The sequence below is a fragment of the Sphaerodactylus townsendi genome, linkage group LG07 (assembly GCF_021028975.2).
Source record: "Sphaerodactylus townsendi isolate TG3544 linkage group LG07, MPM_Stown_v2.3, whole genome shotgun sequence".
NCBI lineage: Eukaryota > Metazoa > Chordata > Lepidosauria > Squamata > Sphaerodactylidae > Sphaerodactylus > Sphaerodactylus townsendi.
Genome location: NC_059431.1, coordinates 77,463,901 through 77,485,819, shown reverse-complemented (window position 1 = coordinate 77,485,819; position 21,919 = coordinate 77,463,901). Strand labels below are relative to the sequence as shown.

General features: G+C 40.9%; 1 protein-coding gene across 8 annotated transcripts in view; it reads right to left on the bottom strand.

The window, feature by feature from the left end:
• The window catches only part of APBA1 (amyloid beta precursor protein binding family A member 1), a 104,279-nt gene that overhangs the window by 29,237 nt on the left and 53,123 nt on the right, over positions 1–21,919 (bottom strand). For all 8 annotated transcript variants that reach the window (XM_048503156.1, XM_048503160.1, XM_048503161.1 and 5 more), the window contains 2 exons: positions 7,470–7,571; positions 3,476–3,515 (listed from right to left, as the gene is read on the bottom strand). In XM_048503156.1, coding sequence (XP_048359113.1) covers positions 3,476–3,515; positions 7,470–7,571 — 142 coding nt within the window. The remainder of the gene's footprint in view (positions 1–3,475; positions 3,516–7,469; positions 7,572–21,919) is intronic.

Below are 21,919 nucleotides of genomic sequence, written 5' to 3'. Positions count from 1 at the left end.
TATTATTATTTGTTACCATTGGTTTCAGTGCTGCTAAATTCGCCACTTGGCATGCACAAACAAACCTGCTTGAAAGCGTTTTCAGGTTCCAGTGCAGCTTTGACCTAGTGCATCAATACAAGTACATTAGCTAATCTGAAATACTGGCACTGTATAGATACTCCGAGCATATACACTTATCTTTTGGCTACTACTTTTTAAAAAATACAACACAAAGTACAAGTATTGTCCTATGCCTGGAGTAAAAGACCAGGAGTACCTCAAAGCTAGAAAGTGAAATAGTCAAAATGATAACATTGGCAGAGGAGATGCTGGAAGATCACCAGCACATTTGTTTTTTATAAACTGCAGTTGCAGCAGGATGAGGGGATCCTTTGGATATAGATTAAGGCACAGGAGAAGAGGGATTTCACTTCTGTGCCATTGTCCCAACATAAAGCTGCCCCTCAGAACCACAATCTGGGAGAAAACATAGATGTTTTCTGTACGTTTTCTCCAGTGGTGCAAACAGAAGCTCTGGAGGGCTCCTTGAAGTTGGGATGACAGCATAGAGGGAAACAGGTCTGAACTGGGAACTCCCCACATGCTGTTGATCAGAAGGGGAGGACACCAAAACTCCACTGTAGTAGATCTTCCAGAATCTTATTTGATTTGATCCTTAAATTCAGGTCTTACTTTACATGTGTACTACTACCATTTCATTGGCTAATCCTTTATTCAGTTAACCTCCCCACAGCTTTTATTAGACCATTTTAGTAGCTGAAACAGCCAGCTCTGCCTGCTCCCCCACCTACCCATTGTGCAGCACTACCAGTGGGGAATACATGTCTTTCACAAAGGAAAATCCTGCCTCACTAAATATTTGAAGTCCTGTGTTAAACAGGGGTTTGGAATAAAGATGAACTGATAAACACTTTTTGGAAGTCCAAGTGTATACTGACAATGTCCCCCACCTAAAGCTCTTGGGAAAATTTAGCAATCACTGCATATAGGAACAAGCCCACTTATGGGCTTAGCAGCTGGCTAGCCAAAAATTAATGTAGCGCAGAAATAAACAATTCCTACAGTGGAGAGAGATGTGTAAATGGGGTCCCCAAGAACTCTGCATTAGTATCAGTTGAACACACAAACACACAAAGCTGCCTTATAACAGAGTCAAATCACTAGGGCCGTTTCCGCACGGCCATCAAGGCGCCTCCACGCCGGCAAGAATTCTGCCGGCGTGGAGGCGGAGGCCGTTCGCATGCAAGCATGCGGACGGCCTCTGGAGAGGCCAGCAGACGGCAGGCGGCTCCGCATGGAGCTGTTTCTTCCCCTCCCGTTCACTCCACCGTGTGTCGACCGGCCTGCTGGCCAGTCAAAGCCTGGCCACACGCTGCCCCTCCGACCTCCAGGGGTGCGGAGGACAGCGTCGAAGCTTCGACGCGCCAGCAGGTCAATTCAACGGGGACACGATGAGAATGGGACAAGGAGAAAACAGCGTATTCCTCGGGCGGTGCTGTTCCGGGCATCGCGTATCCGCCGAACACGTGCAAGCTGTCTGGGGAAAAACAACCCTTTAAAGGGTTGTTTTTCAGGGCGGCCTGACGCCGCCCTGGGGGAGGGGGAGCGACGCCAGGTCGGTGCTGCTGCTTAGCAGCAGCGCCGCCTGTGCGAATGGCTCCCTGGGGACGGCATTTATCCCGTCCCCAGGGCGCCATTTAAGGGCCGTGCGGAAACGGCCTCGGTTATCCAGATCAGTACTGTCTACTTTGAGGGGCAGTCCTGCTCCAGAAGACTTTCTCATCACCTACCCTGTTTCCCCGAATATAAGACATCCCCGGAAAATAAGACGTAGTAGAGGTTTTGCTGAAGTGCAAAATATAAGGCATCCCCCAAAAGTAAGACGTAGCAAAGTTTTTGTTTGGAAGCATGCCTGACGAACAGAATACAGAAATATAAGACACCCCCTGAAAATAAGACATAGCGCATCTTTGGGAGCAAAAATTAATATAAGACACTGTCTTATATTCGGGGAAACACGGTACATCCTTGTCCTTTTAGATGGAGATGCCAAGGATTGAATCTGGAACCTTCTGGAAACAAAGCAGATTCTCTAACAATGAACCACAGACCCTTCTGACTTCTGTTTTCTGATTAAGTTCCATTTAATTTTATAATAAAGGGGGTAAACAATAAAAAAAAATCAAATTCGTTGATGACACATCAAATTATTTAGGATACTGAATACAAAATATGATTGTGAGGCATGCCCAGAGGGTCTCTCCAAACAGGGTGAGTGGACAACAGCATGACAAATGATGTTTAATTCAAGCAAGTATAAGTGCTGTTTATTGCAGCAAAAAAACCTAAATTCACATATATTCTGATGGTGCCCGAACTTGTAGTGGCTGACCAGAAAAGAGATCCTGGTGTTGTGGTAGAAAACTTGATGAAAACATCAATCCAGTTTTAAAGATTATTAGAAAAGGGATTGAAAATAAAGCAGTCAGAACTGTAATTAGAGGTGTGCAGCAATTTTGTTTTGGTCTTTTTCGGGTTTGGCTTAAAACCCTCCCGAATTTTTTTTAAAACCTGAAAAATAGCTGAACCAACATATCAGCGTTAGGTTTCAGAATTTTTTTCTGGTTATAAAAAGCTGAAAAATGCAGCTGCCTACAGCAATCAGGAGACCCAACTCCTGCTTTGATGGCTTATATGCAGCCTGCATGCAAGCCTGCAGAGCTGCCTGGGTGGGTGGGGGAGTTGGATTGCCTGATCCCTACAGGTAGCTCTGGCATTCGTGTAAGCCAACAGAGCTGCCTGAAGGATCAAGGTCATTTGACCCATCCAGGTAGCTCTGAAAGTCAGTGGTTTTTAAAGCTTTTGGGGGGGGGGGTTTCACATGGATTTACAGAATGCCCACACCTAATTGTAATGTTTTTGTATAGTTCTGTCATATGGCTCTATTTGGTAATATGATATACAATTTTTGTCATGTTGTCCCAAGAATAATATTGACTTGTAGAGGAAAACATGCAAAAGATACAACCAAAATGATTAAGGGGTTGAAATCCCCTTCCTTAGAAATAAAGGAAAAAATGGGGCTTTTCATAGTTTAGAAAAAAAAAGTTATCTGTGGGAAAACAATATGACAGAGGTTTATAAAATTATGCATTGACTGGAAAAAGTAGAATGAAGCACTGGAACTCAGGGTTACCACACCCCGCATGAAGCATTGAACTAATAGTACCAACAGTAGACTGAACATACACCATTAGAGAATGGAAATATAAACAAGAAGCCACTGTAAACAGGAAGCAGTTTTCCTTGAGTTCAGAATAGCTTTAATACTGCAAACAGTTCTCCAAAATGTCACTTAGAAAACACCTGCTGAATAAGTATATTATATGAAATAAACAATGATAAATCTAATAGTTCTATAACTACATCAACGTTTACAATTATTCTGCTTATTATTGGTTTGAGAACTCACCTTCAACATATGTTGGGAATGAAGCCAAGCTTTTTCTTGACTGTAATTAAGATAAACAGGATATCAAACCAAGCAAAGCATGCTGAAAAATACTTTCATGCAAACCCTGCAAACTTATTCATTATACAATGACAGTGGGTACCCAGTCTTTGAAGACACACTATTAAATAGTTATAAATCTTTTAGAAGCAACTGTTAATTATTGAGGAGTGCAGTAGCATTAGCAACAATAACACATTTCTATACTGGCTTCAATATGACAGCAGTTTTCATGAGAAGATAATACCCACACACATCATGTTTTAAACAAAAATAGTGAGAAGCAGCTAAAGGATTTATAATAACTCAACCAATATATAAAAGTTCCCAGGTTGTCACATACAGCCTCATTTCTATAAAACGGTCTTTGAGCACTCCTTCTTTGTGCTCAAAAATTTGGAGACACTTTTCAGAGTCTAATGATTATTCTATTTTTTTACTGGACTAACAGTCAAATCCCGAGGGGGGGCGGTGACAGAGGGATCCTGGCAGTGACGTGAGCCCACACCAGTGTGTTTGTCTGCCTGTCCCCCATGTAGACTTATGCCGCTGGAGTGTGGCATAAGCCTGTTTGGTCTATGGAACTATTCAGGCAGCAGGAGGGTTTTTGAATTGCCCTCCTTCATGCACTGCCCAAATCTCCTTTGGAGGTGGTGCAGCTTCACCTTCGCCATGCCATTCCTGGCCACAGCAGAGCTCCCCTGCCCAGTTTGGATTAAGATGCAAATGTCCCTAATTCATCACAAAAATTATCATGGACAGATAGCTATCAGGTAAATAACTTTATCCAGTCCTAAAAACTGGTCAATCTAATTTAGCAATTGTCTCTTCAAGGATTGGCAACATACTACTTTTCCAGAATATGGGGCACCCTCACTGACAGAGACAGCAAAGATACTGGAAGGAGGCGCTGCACAGCTCTGTGGTACTCAAACCCAGGAGAGACTGCTGCTCCGAAGCTATGCCAATGAAGGACAACACACCAGTGCAGCGGGGGAGGGCCAAGAGTGTTCCTGACTGAAGTCAGCTCCCATTAGGCTTCCATCCCAGGAACACCTTCCTCCCCCTCCCCGCCACAGACTTATGCCACCAAAAAGCCTGTTTAGTCTTTTCAGGAGGCAGGAAGGTTTTTAAATTTCCTTCCTTCCTGCATCGTCCAAAAACTCTTTGGAGGTGGTGCAGATCCATCTTTGCTGCACCATCCCCAACCATTGCAGAGCTCTCCCCCTTGACTGGATTGGGATGTAAATGGTCATGAGTCATCACAACATTTGTTAGGGACAGACAGCTATCAGGTAGGTAATTTTATTAAGTCCTAAAAATTGGTGAATTTAATTTAGTGACTGACTCTTCAAGGATTGGCTTTTCCTATAGAGATGGCTTTCATGGTGACAGTTTATCAGGATGTTCTCAATATTACAGCACTAATTGGTATTAAATTTTCTTGCCCTAAGATCAGAGCAGATCAGTAGCTTACTCCTCAGAGTGCAGAAGTAAAACATTAAATTTGGTGGAGTAAGCTACTGTTTGAAAAGGTAGGTATATGTAGGATTTATGTAAATATCTATACTGAAATCTCATTTCAAGGCTACCAATGAACAAGTTATGTCTATGCTAACAGAATTTTTTTAGTTTAAAAATCTTGGTGACATAATTAAGATTCATTTTACATTTACAAGCTGAGCCATAAGAGTACCATAGGAACAGTTAAGAGAGAAAGCAACTGATCAATGCCTTGAGAGAAAAATGCCAAAAGAGTTACTACCTCATAACTGAAGAACCCCTAAAGACAGTATATTTTCAGAAAACTGTTGGTGTAAAATTGTGGCATTTATTCTCTGTGACCATCTGATCTATTACAATGGCTCTATTGTTGATGCTCCTACCCTGATATCCTTTTAAATAATTCATCCAATTGCCATCAACAGATTAAAAACATTTATCTTCTGTATTCAAGCAGGCAAAGATAATAAAGCAGCAGAACAACAAACAGCACTTCTGAGAAAAGAGATAATTTTTTGAGAAATTTTTCTTCTGAGAAAAGAGAAAATTTCTTTAATGAGATAGTCTTCAATTAACAGACATGCTTTACTATGATTATAGCGATTACTATTACTATAACCATTACTACTGTAACCTTCTGCCCTCCTTCATAGAGAGTTCTTTTTAAACATGTCTGTTATATTCTGAAACAAAGATTTACGTCGCAAATACATTCCTGCAATCTCCTGACTGATACAGATCCTTTTTAGGTAGAACAAAATATCTGGGGCAAAAAAATTTCTTGCCCAAGCCAATCACTTTGGTTTTATGGATACTATCAAAAGAAGGGCTGGACAGAGAACACCAAGTACAGTTACAGCTCTGTTCTCTGGCACTGGTTAACTGACAAACGGGAGTGAGTCCGCTCCATGGGAACTGCCTAACAAAAATGGTGTTACTATCCTCCTCCTACTTTGCACCATGCTGTCAGTCAGATTGTGGCAGATGGAGATTTAATCAGGCTGGGTACTGTGGATCAACCTGCCACAGAACTGATCGGTTGAACGGGGTCAGAACATGCATGGATGGCTATGGATGGCTATGGATGGCATGCATGCATGGCTATGGATGCTGTCCATTCACACTGCTGCAGATCAGGTGGCACGCATGGGTGAGAGTCCATTGGCACCCTGTTGCCTGTACCTCCTTTCAGGCTAGAGGAAACAGATAGTGGGGACTTGTCAAAGCTACAGTAGTTAACTGGCATTTTTGGTTAAGCAGCAATCCCAGTTCCTCAATTACAATGACTAACAAAGTTTTTACTGTATTTGGAAGCTTAACAAAGAATAAAATAAATACAAACCTTCTTGCACACTTATTTTCACTTGTGCTCATAACTGCCAGTAAAAGCTCTGGACAAAAGTAATTTGAAAGGCCCAGTTTTCCTGTTTAACAGTTGATAATCAAAGGGAGACTCAAAGACCATTTAAAAATGTATTGACATGTTACTGATTCTATAAATGCTGTGATCACTGAAACCCAGCTTTTTGTTGATTGTTATTAATACAAATGTCCATATTACTGAGTGGAACCGTACCTTAGTCTCTTGGTCAGAGGAGCCACAGGAAGATGAAACTCCATTACACTGTTTAAGAATTCCCTAAACTAACTTCTTATAGAGAGAGGCAACCTCAAGTTTTTATCACTGTAGCTGTATCCAAGACGGAGGCTGGGAGTGTGGTAATGGTTTAATGGTTCTGGCTTCAAGCAACTACTACAGTGGTGGCGAACGTTTGGCACTCCAGATGTTATGGACTACAATTCCCACCAGCCCCTGCCAATTGGCCATACTGGCAAAGGCTGATGGGAATTGTAGTCCATAACATCTGGAGTGCCAAAGGTACGCCACCACGGAACTAGAACATCCTTCTTTCTCATCTCTAACCCAAGGTGGGCCACAAAGAATAAATCACACATTGCTCCTATCTTTAAGAAACAGTCGAATCAACTCCCCTATTACTAGTAAGTAAAGACTACTATAAAGAATGCTATTTTAAGTAAAATAACAACCAAGACTTCTAACAATGTTTTGTAGTTGTCCTACACTTGACTCCATATTGTGGAAAGACATTTCAGAAGTGGAACATGAAAAGGTACGGAAGGTATTTTAAATGTAACTTGATCAATAGCTTTCAACATGCCAATTATAGGTTGATTTAAATTGTGTAATTGATTCCAGCAGTGTTTATGTTCAAGGTCATAGCTTTGATCTGTTAAACTTAAATGTAACAATATTAAGACTATGTTTCTAAATGATTCCTTATCTGCAAATAGGTTCCATTTAAACTAATGGAATTTACTTGTGAGTAAATATTCCAGGCTGTACTTACGATCTAAAGCACAGAACACAACTGAGACCTAAATATGAGAAATTTCTCCAATTAAACCACTGACTTAAAACAATGTACTTTACCTCCTTATTAGTAGGTGTTTCTGCCATACCACAGACATCCTGATGATGTTGCATACCTGATGATTCGGCACCTTGAGGAGAAGATGAATCAGGAGATGGAGACTAGAAGAAAATACAAAAGAATTAAATCCTAAATCAACAAGAGAGGCAGTTTTTTTGTTTTTTTAAAAGACTAAGAATTAAGCTGGGAATAGGGTTTTAAGGAAAACTGAAAACACAGAATTTAACATAGAGGTAAAATTTTATCGTTAAATTTGAAATATGCAAAAGCAAGTCTATTTTTCTTTCCAAGTAAATCCGTTTAGGATGATGTAAGTAGAATTAAATCAGACAGGGGTGGGCATGGGGGGAATTCACAAACATTTGTAGGAGATGTCTCATTTTCTCTCCTCCACTATTTCTACTTTCCTTTCCCTGGCAGCTCCCATAGCTTCCCCCTTTCCTGCTTCCATCTCTCCTTCCCACCCACCAGCCAATCTACCTATCTCCCTCCTTTCAGCTTTACCTCCTCCTCCTCAACAGCTGCCTCTACTATGGCCCAGTTGCATAGTGCCAGGTCCAGGGTTTAGTCTGGCTGCAAGGGAGTGTGTGGAACACTTCACTCTGTCCTATATCCACCTCCCCACACTATTTCCTTTCCCCCCTTCTTCTGACAATCCCCTATCATCACCTTTTCCAGCAACCTTCTCACTCACCAACCATCATACCTTTTAACTAGACCCTATCTTCGGTTATATTTATTATTTATGTCATTTGTAGCATTTCTCCCCAATAAAACCCTAGAGCAATTACACCATTCTCCTCAAAAAGAGAATTTTATCCTCAGAAAACTCCTGTGAGACAAATTAGGTTTAAAATGTGTAACTGGCACAAGGTCAGTTAATGAGCTTCCACAGCAAAGGGGTGATTCAAACCTGGGTCTCCCAGATCCTGATCTAAAACTCTAACCATTATGAAGTGACTGCTGGGGAAACCACACAGGTCACAAGGAAACAAACAGCCCAGAGGCTGTTGGTAAGCCTGACCCTGATGAGTCCTCCCTCAAAGGCTAAAATAGCCCTACTAATTACTAATTTGCATATTTAGCAAAGGCTCATGGGTATGGTGTTGAAATGATCACCATAACTTGAAAACATAGTCCAAGGCACTGAACTTGGAGATCAGGAACGTGGCCCCATCCACCCGCTTTTAGCAGGCCCAGTCCTGCTTTGGACTATCTTTTCAAGTTATTGTTGAAATGCTCACCATAACGTGAAAATATAGTTCACGGCAAAGACTGGTCCTGCTAAAAGTGATGAGGCCATGTCCTGGATCTCTGGGCAGGTGAGGGGGTGGGGCTGAGGGAGGCCCAACTCTGACTGCTTTGCATGTGGATGGGGCTGGGGCGTTCTGCCTTCTGGGCTCCCTGGGGAGGGGAGGGACTCTTGCGGGCACCAGGAGGCTTGAAAATATAATCCAATGCACTAGCCTGCTCTGGCAAAGCTGTCTCTCAGCCCTGTGCCTCCATCAGGGAGGCTGACTCTCTGGTCAGGTGGGGGGGGGCAATTTAGCACCCCCCCATGTAACCAGATAGCTTGTGCCTGAAGACAAGGGGTTACCTCATGTCTCCAGGCAGATACGCCACTGTAGGGGTTCTTAAACTGTGATTCATGAACCCCATGGGATCCATGGACAGGTTTCAGGGGGTCTGTGAACTTGAGTGGAAAAAATACATCTTTATTTTCACTAATCTCTAACTGAAATGTACTATATTTGTATTTCAATGTAATTGGTTTCATCTGTAGTCCGCTGTATTTTATTTTACACATTTAAAAACATTGTTCTGAGAAGGGGTTTCATGGGCTTCACCAGAACACCAAAGGGTCCATGGCACAAAAAAAGTTATGAATCCCTGTAGCAAGATCATGGTTAATATAATGAATTATAAGATTTAATCCTCTATCTATCTTCTTTCTATTCTTTCTTCTAGCTGACAACCTTGCTGATTTACTTATATTTATTGAAGCCCACACTGTTAACATACAAGTTACAGAAATTACAAACCAGCTTTGCCGCTAGCGCTAAACTGGTCTGACCTCTGTAAAATGTCTCCATTGGAGACCTCTGGAGATTGTATGCAAGTTGCTCTGGAGCCCTTCCAAAGGAAGACCCATGACAGGGTACTAAACCCCTTCCAGAAAGGGAAGTGAAAAAGCCCCTTTAATGTGTTCTGGGAACATGCAGATGCTTTTCCACCTCAACTAGACTAAGGACACAGTTGCAGATAGGTTCCTAACACTGTGCAGTGCAAATACCTCCCCATACAGAAAATAAGCACTAAAAGGAAAGAGATTCCCATTAGGTATCTGCTGCCTGAAGCAATGCTGACCATGCTTCAACTGGCCTTGTTCCTTTCAATGATTTTTACTTTTTCCATGTTAAAAATGTTAATTATGCTAGACCTTGGGATAATGCACCACCACCCTGTAGAAAAATGTCTGAAGAAGTAATGCTGCTAGTGATTATATACATCCCCTATTCTCTATAGTAAAGAGGTTTTGAAGGATTTTCAATCATTTCAGCATGAGGGATGGGGACACACACAATAAATGCATGTATCTAAATGTGGACAACAAAATCTCTCCCAACTCTTTTCGTAGGCTGTGGAAAACAATGTACTGCCATTTCAGGGTTTCAATGTTTTAAAATATTTTATCTGCTCAATTGCATAGATGCAAGTAGAGAAGGATATATTCTATTTAAGAACTGCATGGCAATTTCCCAGCTATTTTTGTGTGTTTCTACTGCATGATCTTTTGTAAAATCTTTTGCAAAATCATTAGCAATCAGACAGCAATACCTAATATTAACATTAACTGTGACTTCCAACATACACTGTTCTATTTAAAAATTTTATTTATCACTAACAAAAAATGCAGTTTTTACTGTTAATTGCAGCATAAGCTGATGCAGAGTTAACTAAAACCTCAGAACTGAGAACTCTGTTAAATATTTGTCCCAAATTTCCAGTAAAATGATGGATGTTAGTATTGTATACCTACAGAGACAAATGCAATCATATCTGATACAAGGCAAGCTTATTAAAACCATGATTATGCTGCTGATAAAACATTCTACAAATAAGATATTCTATAAATTCCCACTTAAACTTGCCAAATTTCACCTACCATTTTCCTGAAATATTCAGCCTGATACATCCAAAAATTTTCCATTTTAATTTTGCTGATGATCTGTTTCAGCTACCAAAGATGCCTCCCAGCTAGCAAGTGTCTCTAATGTTTTTCCAGTGGTATTATATGTCTGTGATTTGCAAATGAAACCTGTAACATGAGATGCTGCTTGTGTCCAACCTATTTAAATTAACTTTATTACTGTCCTACAAAAACATGCGAAAGGTGGTTATTCAATCATAGGCTACCAGCTGCTTCATCTATTTCTTTTCAAAATTTGCTGTTGACGTGAAGGTACACATTTGAAACAGATTTACTATAAAATGTAAAGTATATCATATATCCAGTTTTTTTTAAAAAAAGCAGAATTTAATCACTACTTTTGCATGAGCAGATTACCATAGATTTTCCCAATGGTCAAACCTCATGGTTTGGAAATGTTTTCTGTGAAATCATTCCACAGACCTCCTTTCCCCTCAACATTTCTCCCCTTGTCACTTCAGTTGCATTTATTTCACATGCTATTATTCGTAATGGCGGAGGGATGTCATCAGTGATGCAAAAGGATGGGGTTTGGGAGGGGAAAGATCTCAACAAGGTATAACACCATACAGTCCACCCTCCAAAGCAACAATTTTCTCCAGGAAAACTTATCTCTGATGTCTGGAGTTCAGTTGTTATTCTGGGAGAACTCCAGGCCCCATCTGGAAGTTCAGTTGAAATTCTGAAAGATCTCCAGGTCCCACCTGGACGTCCTTCATAGAACTATGAAGTGTCACTAAAATCCACAAACTAGTTTCATCCATGAAGAACTGCAAGCAATTCTATCCAAACGTCCTTCTTGCCACCACAATGGAGGCCACTGCTTGCAAGAAAAATTCCACAGAATTGAAACTGGCATTAGCCATTAAAATGGAAACTTTAATCTAGTGAGGTAGCCAGTGTGCACTGTTGATAAAGTGGAAGTTTCTCTCAGGAGTTTGCAAAACCACATGATGGAGCCAGCGTGGTGTAGTGGTTAAGAGCAGGTGGGTTCTGATCTGGAGAACTGGGTTTGATTCCTCACTCCTCCACCTGAGTGGCAGAAGCTTATCTGGTGAACTAGATGCGTTTCTGCACTCCTACATCCCTGCTGGGTGACCTTGGGCTAGTCACAGTTCTTCAGAACTCTCTCAGCCCCACCTACTTCACAGGGTGTTTGTTGTGAGGGGGGAAGGGAAAGGAGTTTGTAAGCCCCTTTGGGTCTCCTTACAGGAGAGAAAGGGGGGATATAAATCCAACTCTTCTTCTTCTTCCACTTATGCACAATCTGAGTTTCTCAATGTCTGTATGGCTGTTTCATTATATTGCACCTTTCCTTTTGGAAAGCCTGCAGCATCTTCCAGCAATCAGCCCAGTTTTCAACATGTTACTTTAATAATGCTACAATATTGGACCTCCTATTCAAAAAGACGATTTTTGTAACTTTGTTCTATTACAAAATTGTGTTATACTCTATGCCTAATTATATAGTCTATGTATTATTATATTCTATGAATTTCCCTATGGCATACAACTATTTACGTATGTGCAACGTCAAAGAAGGAAAATAACGTGTTTCGTCTAAACATATTGCAAGGTTTCTATGTTATAGACCCTAGACACTCTTTAAAAGATACAATCAGATGTACACTCATTTGAAACCAAAGCCTAGTGAACACAGTGGAACTTGCTTCTTTGTAAACACATTTAGGATTATGTGAACTTTTAGAAATAATTCCCACTGAAATTAATAACATTTACTGTCAGATAAAAGTATTTAAAAACATGCTATGCATTGCTTTCCTCTTATCACATATTCTGTACCCATTAAATATACATTTTGGAGTTGAAGTATCCACACACAACAATTTAATGATCCAACGTCCTTCCTCCTAGAGGTACATTTAGCTAGCGAGAGTTATAACTTATTCAAGTTTTTAAATTTTTCAAAATTAGTTGGTTTACTGCATAATTTTTAGAGGTTAATACTATCAATAGGAAGCCCAATGGAACTCCCAGTTGCATTTTAAAGAGCAGTTCTGAAACTTTTGCTTAGCAAACAGTAAATATATGATCATAACCATACAGCTGGTAACATTTGCTTAGGTTCTTGAAACACCTGAAACTTGTTTAATTATTCAACACAACCTTCTTGATTCCCTTTATTAATAATAGATTGATCCTGCTGTGGAAAAACTGATGCTCTGCAAAACTTCTTTAGCATCAAACTAAGAACTGAAAAAATTGTTAATTTGTAGACTCAACCTCTTTGTCTCAGGAACAGACCGAGTGTCTTCCATGGCAGCAGTGGGATTCTCCGTGGTTAATACAGGCCCCACATATCCATCGGGCCACACACTGAATTTGACCTTTTGGGTGGGAGTGGATGTAGATCTGATCTCTACAGATAGGGTGTTGTGGTCTGATCACATAACACCTCTCTCTGCATAGGAGACAGGCTAATTTATGTCCACCCACCCACCAGGGCAAATAGATCCAGTTGGTTTCCAGAATGCTCTGCAGGGGAGGAATATTATGTGAAATGTCAAACTTTGCAGAAAAAAACATTTGATGGGAAGAATATATAAGATCCTGCTTTAACATGAAACAGAAACGGAACAGATAAAGGTCAGCATGGTGAAATGGATGCAAAATTTCAAAGAGATGACTTTTCAACAATGGGAAACATTATGGTCCAAACTATTAAGCTTACTGCATGCCAAATGTTTAAAAAGAATTGGTATAAATTGCTTTATAGATGATATATAACTCCTGAAGTTATTAAGAAGATGAATAAACATAGCGATGGTCTTTGTTGGAAATGTCAAGAAGTTTGATCTTCCTTTCATATGTGGTGGACTTGTAAAAAAATCAAGTAGTATTGGATAAAAGTACATAGGAAAATGCAAAAAATACTTAAATTAAAATTGCTATTAAAATGCAAAATTAGTCATTTTGCCTGAAAACCTTCTAAAGAAGTTTAATGAACTATGTTGGCACTTATTAAAAGCTGCAAGGGTAATAGTTGCATCCTGTTGGAAAACTGAAAGAGACCTTAACACAGAACTCTGGAAAGATAAAGTTAGAGAATATGCTACAATGGCTATATTAACAAATCTTGTAAACAGATAGTCAAATCAAGAGTTTGATGAGAAACAGTAACTGTATTTCTTATCCAAAGTTGAATTGATTATGTAACAACAATAGTAAGAATATTCATTTGTTATTGGCTAAGATGTAAGTAACTACTTACTAGATACTCATTGCTGTTTATGAATGAAATGTTAGAAGGTAAATGAATTTTAAAACTATGTAATGTTCTCTATGAATGACATTAGTGTTATAATATCAAGGTCCAAACCTTGGCTCTGGATCCATTCCAGTCTGACTTCCAGCCTGGTCATAAAAAGGAGATCATGCCCTCATGGATGAGCTCCAACTCTAGTTAGATTGAGACAGGTCAGCGTTGCTGTTACTATTAGATCTAACAGCAGCTTTTGACATGATCAATTACAACTTTTTGACCCACCATCTTGCTGGCACTGGGATTCAGAGTATGGTCTTGAAATAGCTATACTCATTTCTCCAGGGCTGAGGACATTGGGTGCCAAGCATGGATGAGATGTCTCAGTGGTTCCCCCTTTCTTGTGGAGTTCCACAGGGATCAATTCTCTCCCCAATTTTAACATCTATATGTGACCCCAGGTGCAACCAGTTTGGAGCTTTGGGCTGTGTTGCCATCAATATGCTTATGACACCCAGCTCTCTATCTGCTGATGGAGGGACAGTCATCTACCACCCATGATATTTTGGCCAGGTATCTGGAGGCTGTGGTAGAATGGCTCAAAAAGACCAGCTGAAGCTAAATCCATCAAAGACAAAGGTACTACGGCAGGGATGAGGCAAACTGGTGGGGAATTTCCAGCTGCCAAAGTTAGAGTGGCAATAGCATCTGCTTCCTCCACGAAAAGCCTGGGTTTGTTCCTACATGTCTCTCTTTTGATGGAGACCCAGGTTGCACATATGACCAAAGTGGCCTTTTTCCATCTACACCAGGATAGGCATCTGTCTCTTTCAGACCTAGCTACAATAATATACACAAATGTTACTTCCAAACTGGACTCTTTAATCAGGATGTTACCCAATCAGACTGAGACACAGAGTCCAGACAAAGATTCAAAGTCCCAAAGCAGGTGTTCTGGTTGTACAAGACCCAATCTGGCTCAAAAGTATAAAGAATCAAAAAGTGTCCAAATTAAAAGATGCAAAATCTAGAATTAATGATCTTCCTTGATGCCAAATTGTCTGCAGTTGGCCTCAGTCTAGTTGACCAACCAAATGTGTTGCTAGTCAGGTCACCTGACCAATGTGACTACATTGCAGCTACACAAAGGCTTTGTGCTAATGAGATGAAATGTGGAGATGACTCCTCCCAGTCCTCTGGTCTTGAAACTTCTAGGCCCCAGTGACCTGCACTTGTGTTTAACTCCTATCTCTTCTCTCTCTCTCTAAAACTGCAAGGTCACTAAGGTCCCAGAGAGAGGCTTTCTATGATTTTGCTAGACCTAAAGCCTGAACCAAAGTTTCTCAAAGACCAAGAAACTGCTAGGTAAAGCCAATTTATTAACATACACCAACAACACTCTATCTAGACTGTCTGAAGTTAGCATGTAAGGCAAGAGCCATCAAACTGTCCTCCACACCGCTGAGTAAATAATGTTAAGTGTAGAAAACAGCCACAAGATTAGTCCCACAGGATGAGACGAAAATGACCTATAGTAAGAACTATTATTGAGGTAAATAAATAATAGGAGACAAAAACTAACTTAAATGCTAGGCAACCATCAAGGTGGCAGCTCACATTTTCTTTAAGACTGGGACTTTTTAAACCCACCCCCACACCCCAATTAAAAAAATTTCTGAGAACCATGGGTTTTTTTCAATCTGTATATTATTCCTAGGAAGACATCTGATGCCCAATGGCACGCAGTGAATGTATATTCTCTACATAAAGCATTACCCTTATTTTTTTTAATGAGTTAATCCTTGAAAATTCTCAGTTAGTGGGTGTCACGAGATCAAGATTGGGGGGGGGGGGTCCAATCTAGCATCTCTTACTGGGTTCTTCTCCAACCAGACACTCCAGACTGCCGAGTTTCAAAGGCTTTATTTCAAACGAAAATAATAAAAAGATCCTTTCACATAGATTTCTTAGCATAGCATGTTCCTTCTGATTCCTTTGTCTTTATCTCGGGAGCCCATGGCCCAGATATGGTTCTCTGGCCAAGTTCCGAGGTGGAATCTCTCCAAGCCTTTGTCCTCACTTTCCAGGAAAACTACCCTCCCTGCCATGAGGCAACCTAGGCTTTGATGTTTTGACCATTTGCTTACTGGTAAATTTGCATAGGCTTTCCGATTCTCCATCTAGGAGATCAAAGCTATCTATCATACTGGTGTGAGTTTGCCTGTTGGAGTTACAGGATACAACTTCATTACACGCCTCCTTTAAAGATGAAATCTGTAGGCTCTATGTCTACATATTTCAGCTATCATACATATAAAGATAGTACATGTGGAGCAATATCAAACTTTTCTTTCTAATACATAGTCCAGCTAACATAGCTCATTACATGCATAACACTGTTAATATAGCAATACAGCAATACAGAATAAAGTAAATCATGTTAACACAGAACATACTTTCAGACTAATAAGCAAAGCAATATTGAGCATTTAGCAAAAGTACTCATGCACCTTTCAACCGTAGTCGAAAACTTTCTTCTCTGGAGAAATCACGATAGGATCTCTCCCTTTGGAAGTTCTCTTCCTGGTTACTCCCTGGTGTAACATCTGTGGCATGTCCCCAGCCACACTTTGCTTCATTGTGTAAGACATTACTTCAATAGGCAGATGCCCGCCTGTGTCAATGTGATGTGGAATCATGTCAGTGTTGCACAGCTTACTGCCTAGTTTACTGGAAAACACCGCCTTGAAATCTGAGCAAGTCTCATTTAACTGAGGCTGCTGCTTCTTCTGCATATCAGACCAAACTGTTTCATCCTCAAAGTCTGTATCCAAAGAGACTTTCTCTCCCTCCCCCTTTGCTTGTAAAGGAATGTTGCTGCTTTTGACAGTTATGGGATCTGCCACGTCTATATAGACTGTTTTGACTGGTTGTGTGATCACAGGTAATGAATGTAAAGGTATTCTTGTGGTGTCTTGTGGGAAACCCACCCGTTCACATACATCACATGTCCTGCAGAACTCCTGCGTGTCTTTGTGAATGCCTGGCCAATAAAACTTCCTCTGTATCTTAGCCAGGGTCTTTTTTATTCCTAACTGCCCAGATAGTGGAATTTCATGGGCAGTTCTCAGGACTTGCTGTCTGAATTTCTCTGGTATCACCAGTTGTTTGGTGAGTTCAATTAGACCAACAGATATTTTTAAAGAACTCTCTGTAGAGGAAACCTCCATCCCCAAAAAATCTTACCGAGTTACTACTGGTCAACTCTGCAGGGCAGGCAGAAACCTTTTCCCGACAACCATTCAGGGTAGGACAGGTACCTTGTTCCCTCTTAAATTCATTTGAGGTTTGTAAAGAGAAGTCATTAAGAACAATAGCTCCCCCTTCCTCAGAGGCCTACCTGCATTTCAAAATCTCCTGCTGTGAGAGGCTTTTTGCTAACATTTTCTGGCTCCTTTTGTACGTTACTGCTAGCCAGAGAAGTTAACCCTTCCGTTTCCTTCTGTTCGCACACTTTCTCATTTTCCACGTCCTCTTCAAAATCAACATTTTCTTGTTTTTGTACCATAGACCTAGCAGAAACCTGATTTACATGAGCATTTTTAAACATCAAGTCCGCCCCTATTATGAACTCATAATCACTTATTTCATGCATTAACACAAATATATTACCTTCAAAGTTCTTGTATTTTACATGTACTTCCACTAAATTCAGAAACTTTTCTTGAGACTCTCAAGGCAAAATTTTCAGCTGTCCACATTTCTTATGAGGCACTTTCTCCAGCCAATCCACTCTTATAGATGAGACGTCTGCGCCGGAATCTCTTGTCGCATGAAGATGGAGATACTCTCCGATCATGATGGGTTGCCTTCTCAGTTGTTCCACCCAAAGTTTCTCTTCATCTGGGATTATGTCCCTCATGTTGACATCTTTTGTTGATGTATTACCGCTGTGGAGTTGATCCTTGGTGCTCTCTCAGTTCATTTTCCTGCTTCTTCCAAAGCTGCCGTCCGCTGGGGAAATCATGCCCTCCTGAATAGGACCACATTCCAGCTGCTGGCTTGACTCCTTCTTGACTGGGACAGAATTTTTTAAGGTGGTCTGAGGCTCCTCATACAAAGCAGCTTCATCTCTTGGGAGTAGATTTAACTGTAGGGCCGTCCCCCTTAAAACTGGAATCCTTTCTGTGAGATGCAGTCACCGGACCTGTGAACTGTTTCTCTGCTCGGGGCTGGAAACAGCTTGAAACAATGGGGATGGGGGCACTCCCTAAACCAAACCTCACCAAACTTGGATGATATCAGGAGAGTCTCCTGAAAAATCCCTGAAATTTCGTGCTGCTAGCCTAAAAACAGCGCCCCCTTCGGGGGGGGGGGGAACGGAAAAAACTAAAAATACAAAAAAATCCCACAAACGAACCTGCATTTTTGGCGCCCCCCACAAGGCGGTGCCCTGGGCAACTGCCCACTTTGCCCAATGGGAGGAACACCTCTGCTTACATCAGTTCTGGCTTCGTATTTTGGGAACTGTTTTCTTTCCTACGATTCTTCATTTCTTTTCTGGTGTTGCGTCATTAGCAAGTTTAAAGTTGCTTGTTGATTCTTCATGAAGCTTTTCAGGAGTTCTGTCCAGGCGTCCTGGCTGGCTGGAAACGTGCCCTGGATGCCCTGCTCAAACCTTGAGTCCTGATCCTTGCATCACTTTCCTCTGCAGGATCCTGGATCATCCACTCCCACATCACTCATGCCGTCCTGGTATTCCGTCCCGGAATCTGAATCAGTCTCAGATCCGATGGTTACCAGCGTGTAATCCTGAACTGAGCAGTTCAAACGAGACTCGTGCAGGGTGACCTCCACTTCTGTGCCTTCACGACTGTCTCCCTTACAGCAATCACCTGTGATCTTTTCCATCGTGGACTGGGCTGCTGCAAGACCAAGCCGTGCTTAAACTGGAGTGCTGGAAGCCGTTAAACCACTGTCCACCATGTCATGAGATCAAGATTAGGCGGGTCCAATCTAGCATCTCTTACCGGGTTCTTCTCCAACCAGACACTTGAGACTGCCGAGTTTCAAAGGCTTTATTTCAAACGAAAATAATAAAATATCATGCTGGTGTGAGTTTGCCTGTTGGAGTTACAGGATACAACTTCATCACAGTGGGTTTTTAAATAATCATTGGAGTTAAGCACTTTAATGAGTTTGGGCTATCATGCTTGTTTTCCACACTGGCTCAGATTCGTCTGTAGAGTTAATACAAAGATCACGAAGTAATTCTGTGCTGCCTAGTAACAAGAGACTTGTAAGATTCACCTAGTGTTAGATAAATACTAGGAATAATTGTTGGAGTATTTTCAATGGAAATAACATATTTATTACTTCTTGCTGTGAGAGATAGTGGCTTTGGATATCCACCCCACCCCCATATATTTTCATTTTTGTAACATCCAAGGACGATCTCTTGTAAACTCAAAAGCTTGCATATTGTTTTGTGGATTTCATTTTTGTATCAACATGGCTATAAATTCAATTTGTACCTAACCTGACTTTTTACAATATATTATGAAAACTATCTTTTGGACTAAACAGTGGACTAAACATGTCGACAAAACTTTTAAAAATAAAAGCTAGATTCTAATAAAAACTGGTAACTACACAAAAAACGCCTTGGAAATCAGATATCTCAGATGTTTTGGTTAGATCTTTTGGAAAACATACTAAAGACTAAGAATGTCCCCTAATGGAGCAAATTCAGTTGTCAAGAGTTTCAAAAACTGGGGTGAAAGTGAACAGGCTAGACTCTCAACCACAGATGAAATTCAAATTCATTTCTGATTTAATGGGTCCATGAAGGAGACAAGAATTGCTAGTGCTATGGACTACCAGTTGAGTGATATTTCTGTTTCATTTTAAAATAGAATTTTTGCAGCTCTATTTGTGGGAAATGTTCAAGTTGCTCCTGCATAGGGAGTTTGAGCATGTTACCTTTGAGTAGTAACAAGAAGAACAGTAAGGAAAGGGCACTTATGCCCCTGCAGCTCAGTCTTCTCAAGTAATATTTCCAATATGAAATAAAACGTCTTGTTTTCCTCTCTAAAATATCTATTAACAGAAGAGTGATAATATCTTCATTAGACTATATCTTCATTGGAAACATTAATAATTGAATCATTTTGTTTGGGCAATTACCAAGCAATTGGAGGAAGGGAGATCAAAAGAAAATTGCACTAAATTCAATGCATGGTAAACTATAGAATGAAAACTATAAAAACAAAAATTGAAAGACTAATAAAAGGAATGAAAGAATCGCATTCTCAGCTCTTTTACTAACCATGCATATGTCAGTACTGTACTCAGAGGTGGGTTAGCCATTTAACTTACAGCAAAATTTTCCAGTGAACCACTGTCCCAGGACCATTGATGCCTAGGAGCCAACATAACCAAGCTCTAACAACTCTGACAGTCTTAGGGACTACGCAGCTCATACCCTTCATCAGCAATGGTAATTAGTGGAACTACTAACTGTTGGTGGAACAGTTTTCAGGAGGAAGTAATGGATGGCCTAATACCTACTATTTGAACTACTGAGCATAGTGAACCCTGCATCCAGCTCATAGCACCACAAGGCCGTTCAGTTTAGCTACCATGGCCATTTTCACTTCCCATTCTGTTCCTCAATTATAATGTTAAAAGAGTTTTAATTTTTGCTGCCTAACATTAAGCATTACCTGTCTAATTACATGAGCTCTGACTTATGAAAGCTTACGTTAGAGTAAATTTTGTTATCCCTTAAAATACCATCACACTCCTGTTTAATTTAATCTTCAATGCAGAATATGATGAAGAAAACAAGCAGAAAACAGAACCAATGACGCTGGTGTTTTTGAAATGGATATTAAAATAGATCTAAACAATTCTGGAGGTGGAAAACGTCCATTCTTAATCTGATCTTGTTATCTAATGAAGGATGATCTGAATGAGACAAAAAAACCAGGGCTCTGTTATTCTGGGTATGTTTGCCTGCAGTGAATTGTCACAGGGTTGGATCCTTATAAAAGACATGAGGTTAAAGAACAGATATAGAACCATAGTCTGTTAAAGGACTGGGGAAGGCAAAGAGTAGAACTACAACAGCCAGATCTGTAATAAGTTACTGCATATACAATGTCAGACAAAAGGTTCACCAACAGAAGCCTCTCCACAACTCACTCCTCATATCTAATACTGGACTGGACCTAAGAACTTACATCACAAAAAATGTGCTTGGGGTCACTGAACTCTGCAAAACAAGATAAGAGCCCTGAGGATAGCAATCCTACTACAGGTTGAAGCACAAAAAACAGATTACCCCACTGAGAAACAACCTAATGTATTTTCTGACACTACAAATTACCCTAATTCATAAAAAAAAAAAATAACCTCAAGATTGGTAAGTAACTGGAGTCATTCAAAACACCTAAATCAAATAAGAATACAATTGTTTTATCCCACCCATCCTCAGTTTTATCCTTAGAACAACAATTCCATGAGATGAGGCCAGGCTCAGAAACAACTACCCTCTGCCCCAGGGCGCCATTAACCTGGTCACATGGGGGGCCCGCAAAATCAGCTCCCATGTGACCAGGAAGAAGACGGCAAGGCTGCCTTGTCTTCCGCTGCCCTTGACCCTGCCCATGTCGTCATCGACATGGACAGGGTTGAGGGTGCCCCCCTGCTGCCCCCCTTCCTCCTGGCTCCCAGGGAGCTGGCAGTCAGCAGCCCCTTCTGCCCTCCCCTCTGGGGAGGCAGAAAAGACTGCCATCTATTGGACTCTGGAACTTGCTTTTATATCACTGAGGCTGGGGCGGGGCTTAGGGGTGATGTGGGGGCATGGCCATACCCTCCCAAAGCCACGCTCCCAGCCTCAGTGCTATAAAACCAAGTACTGGAGGCCGCTAGATGGCAGTCTTTTCTGCCTGCCCAGAGGGGAGGGGAGAAAGGACTGCTGGCTGCTGGCTCCCTGGGAGCTGGAAACAAAG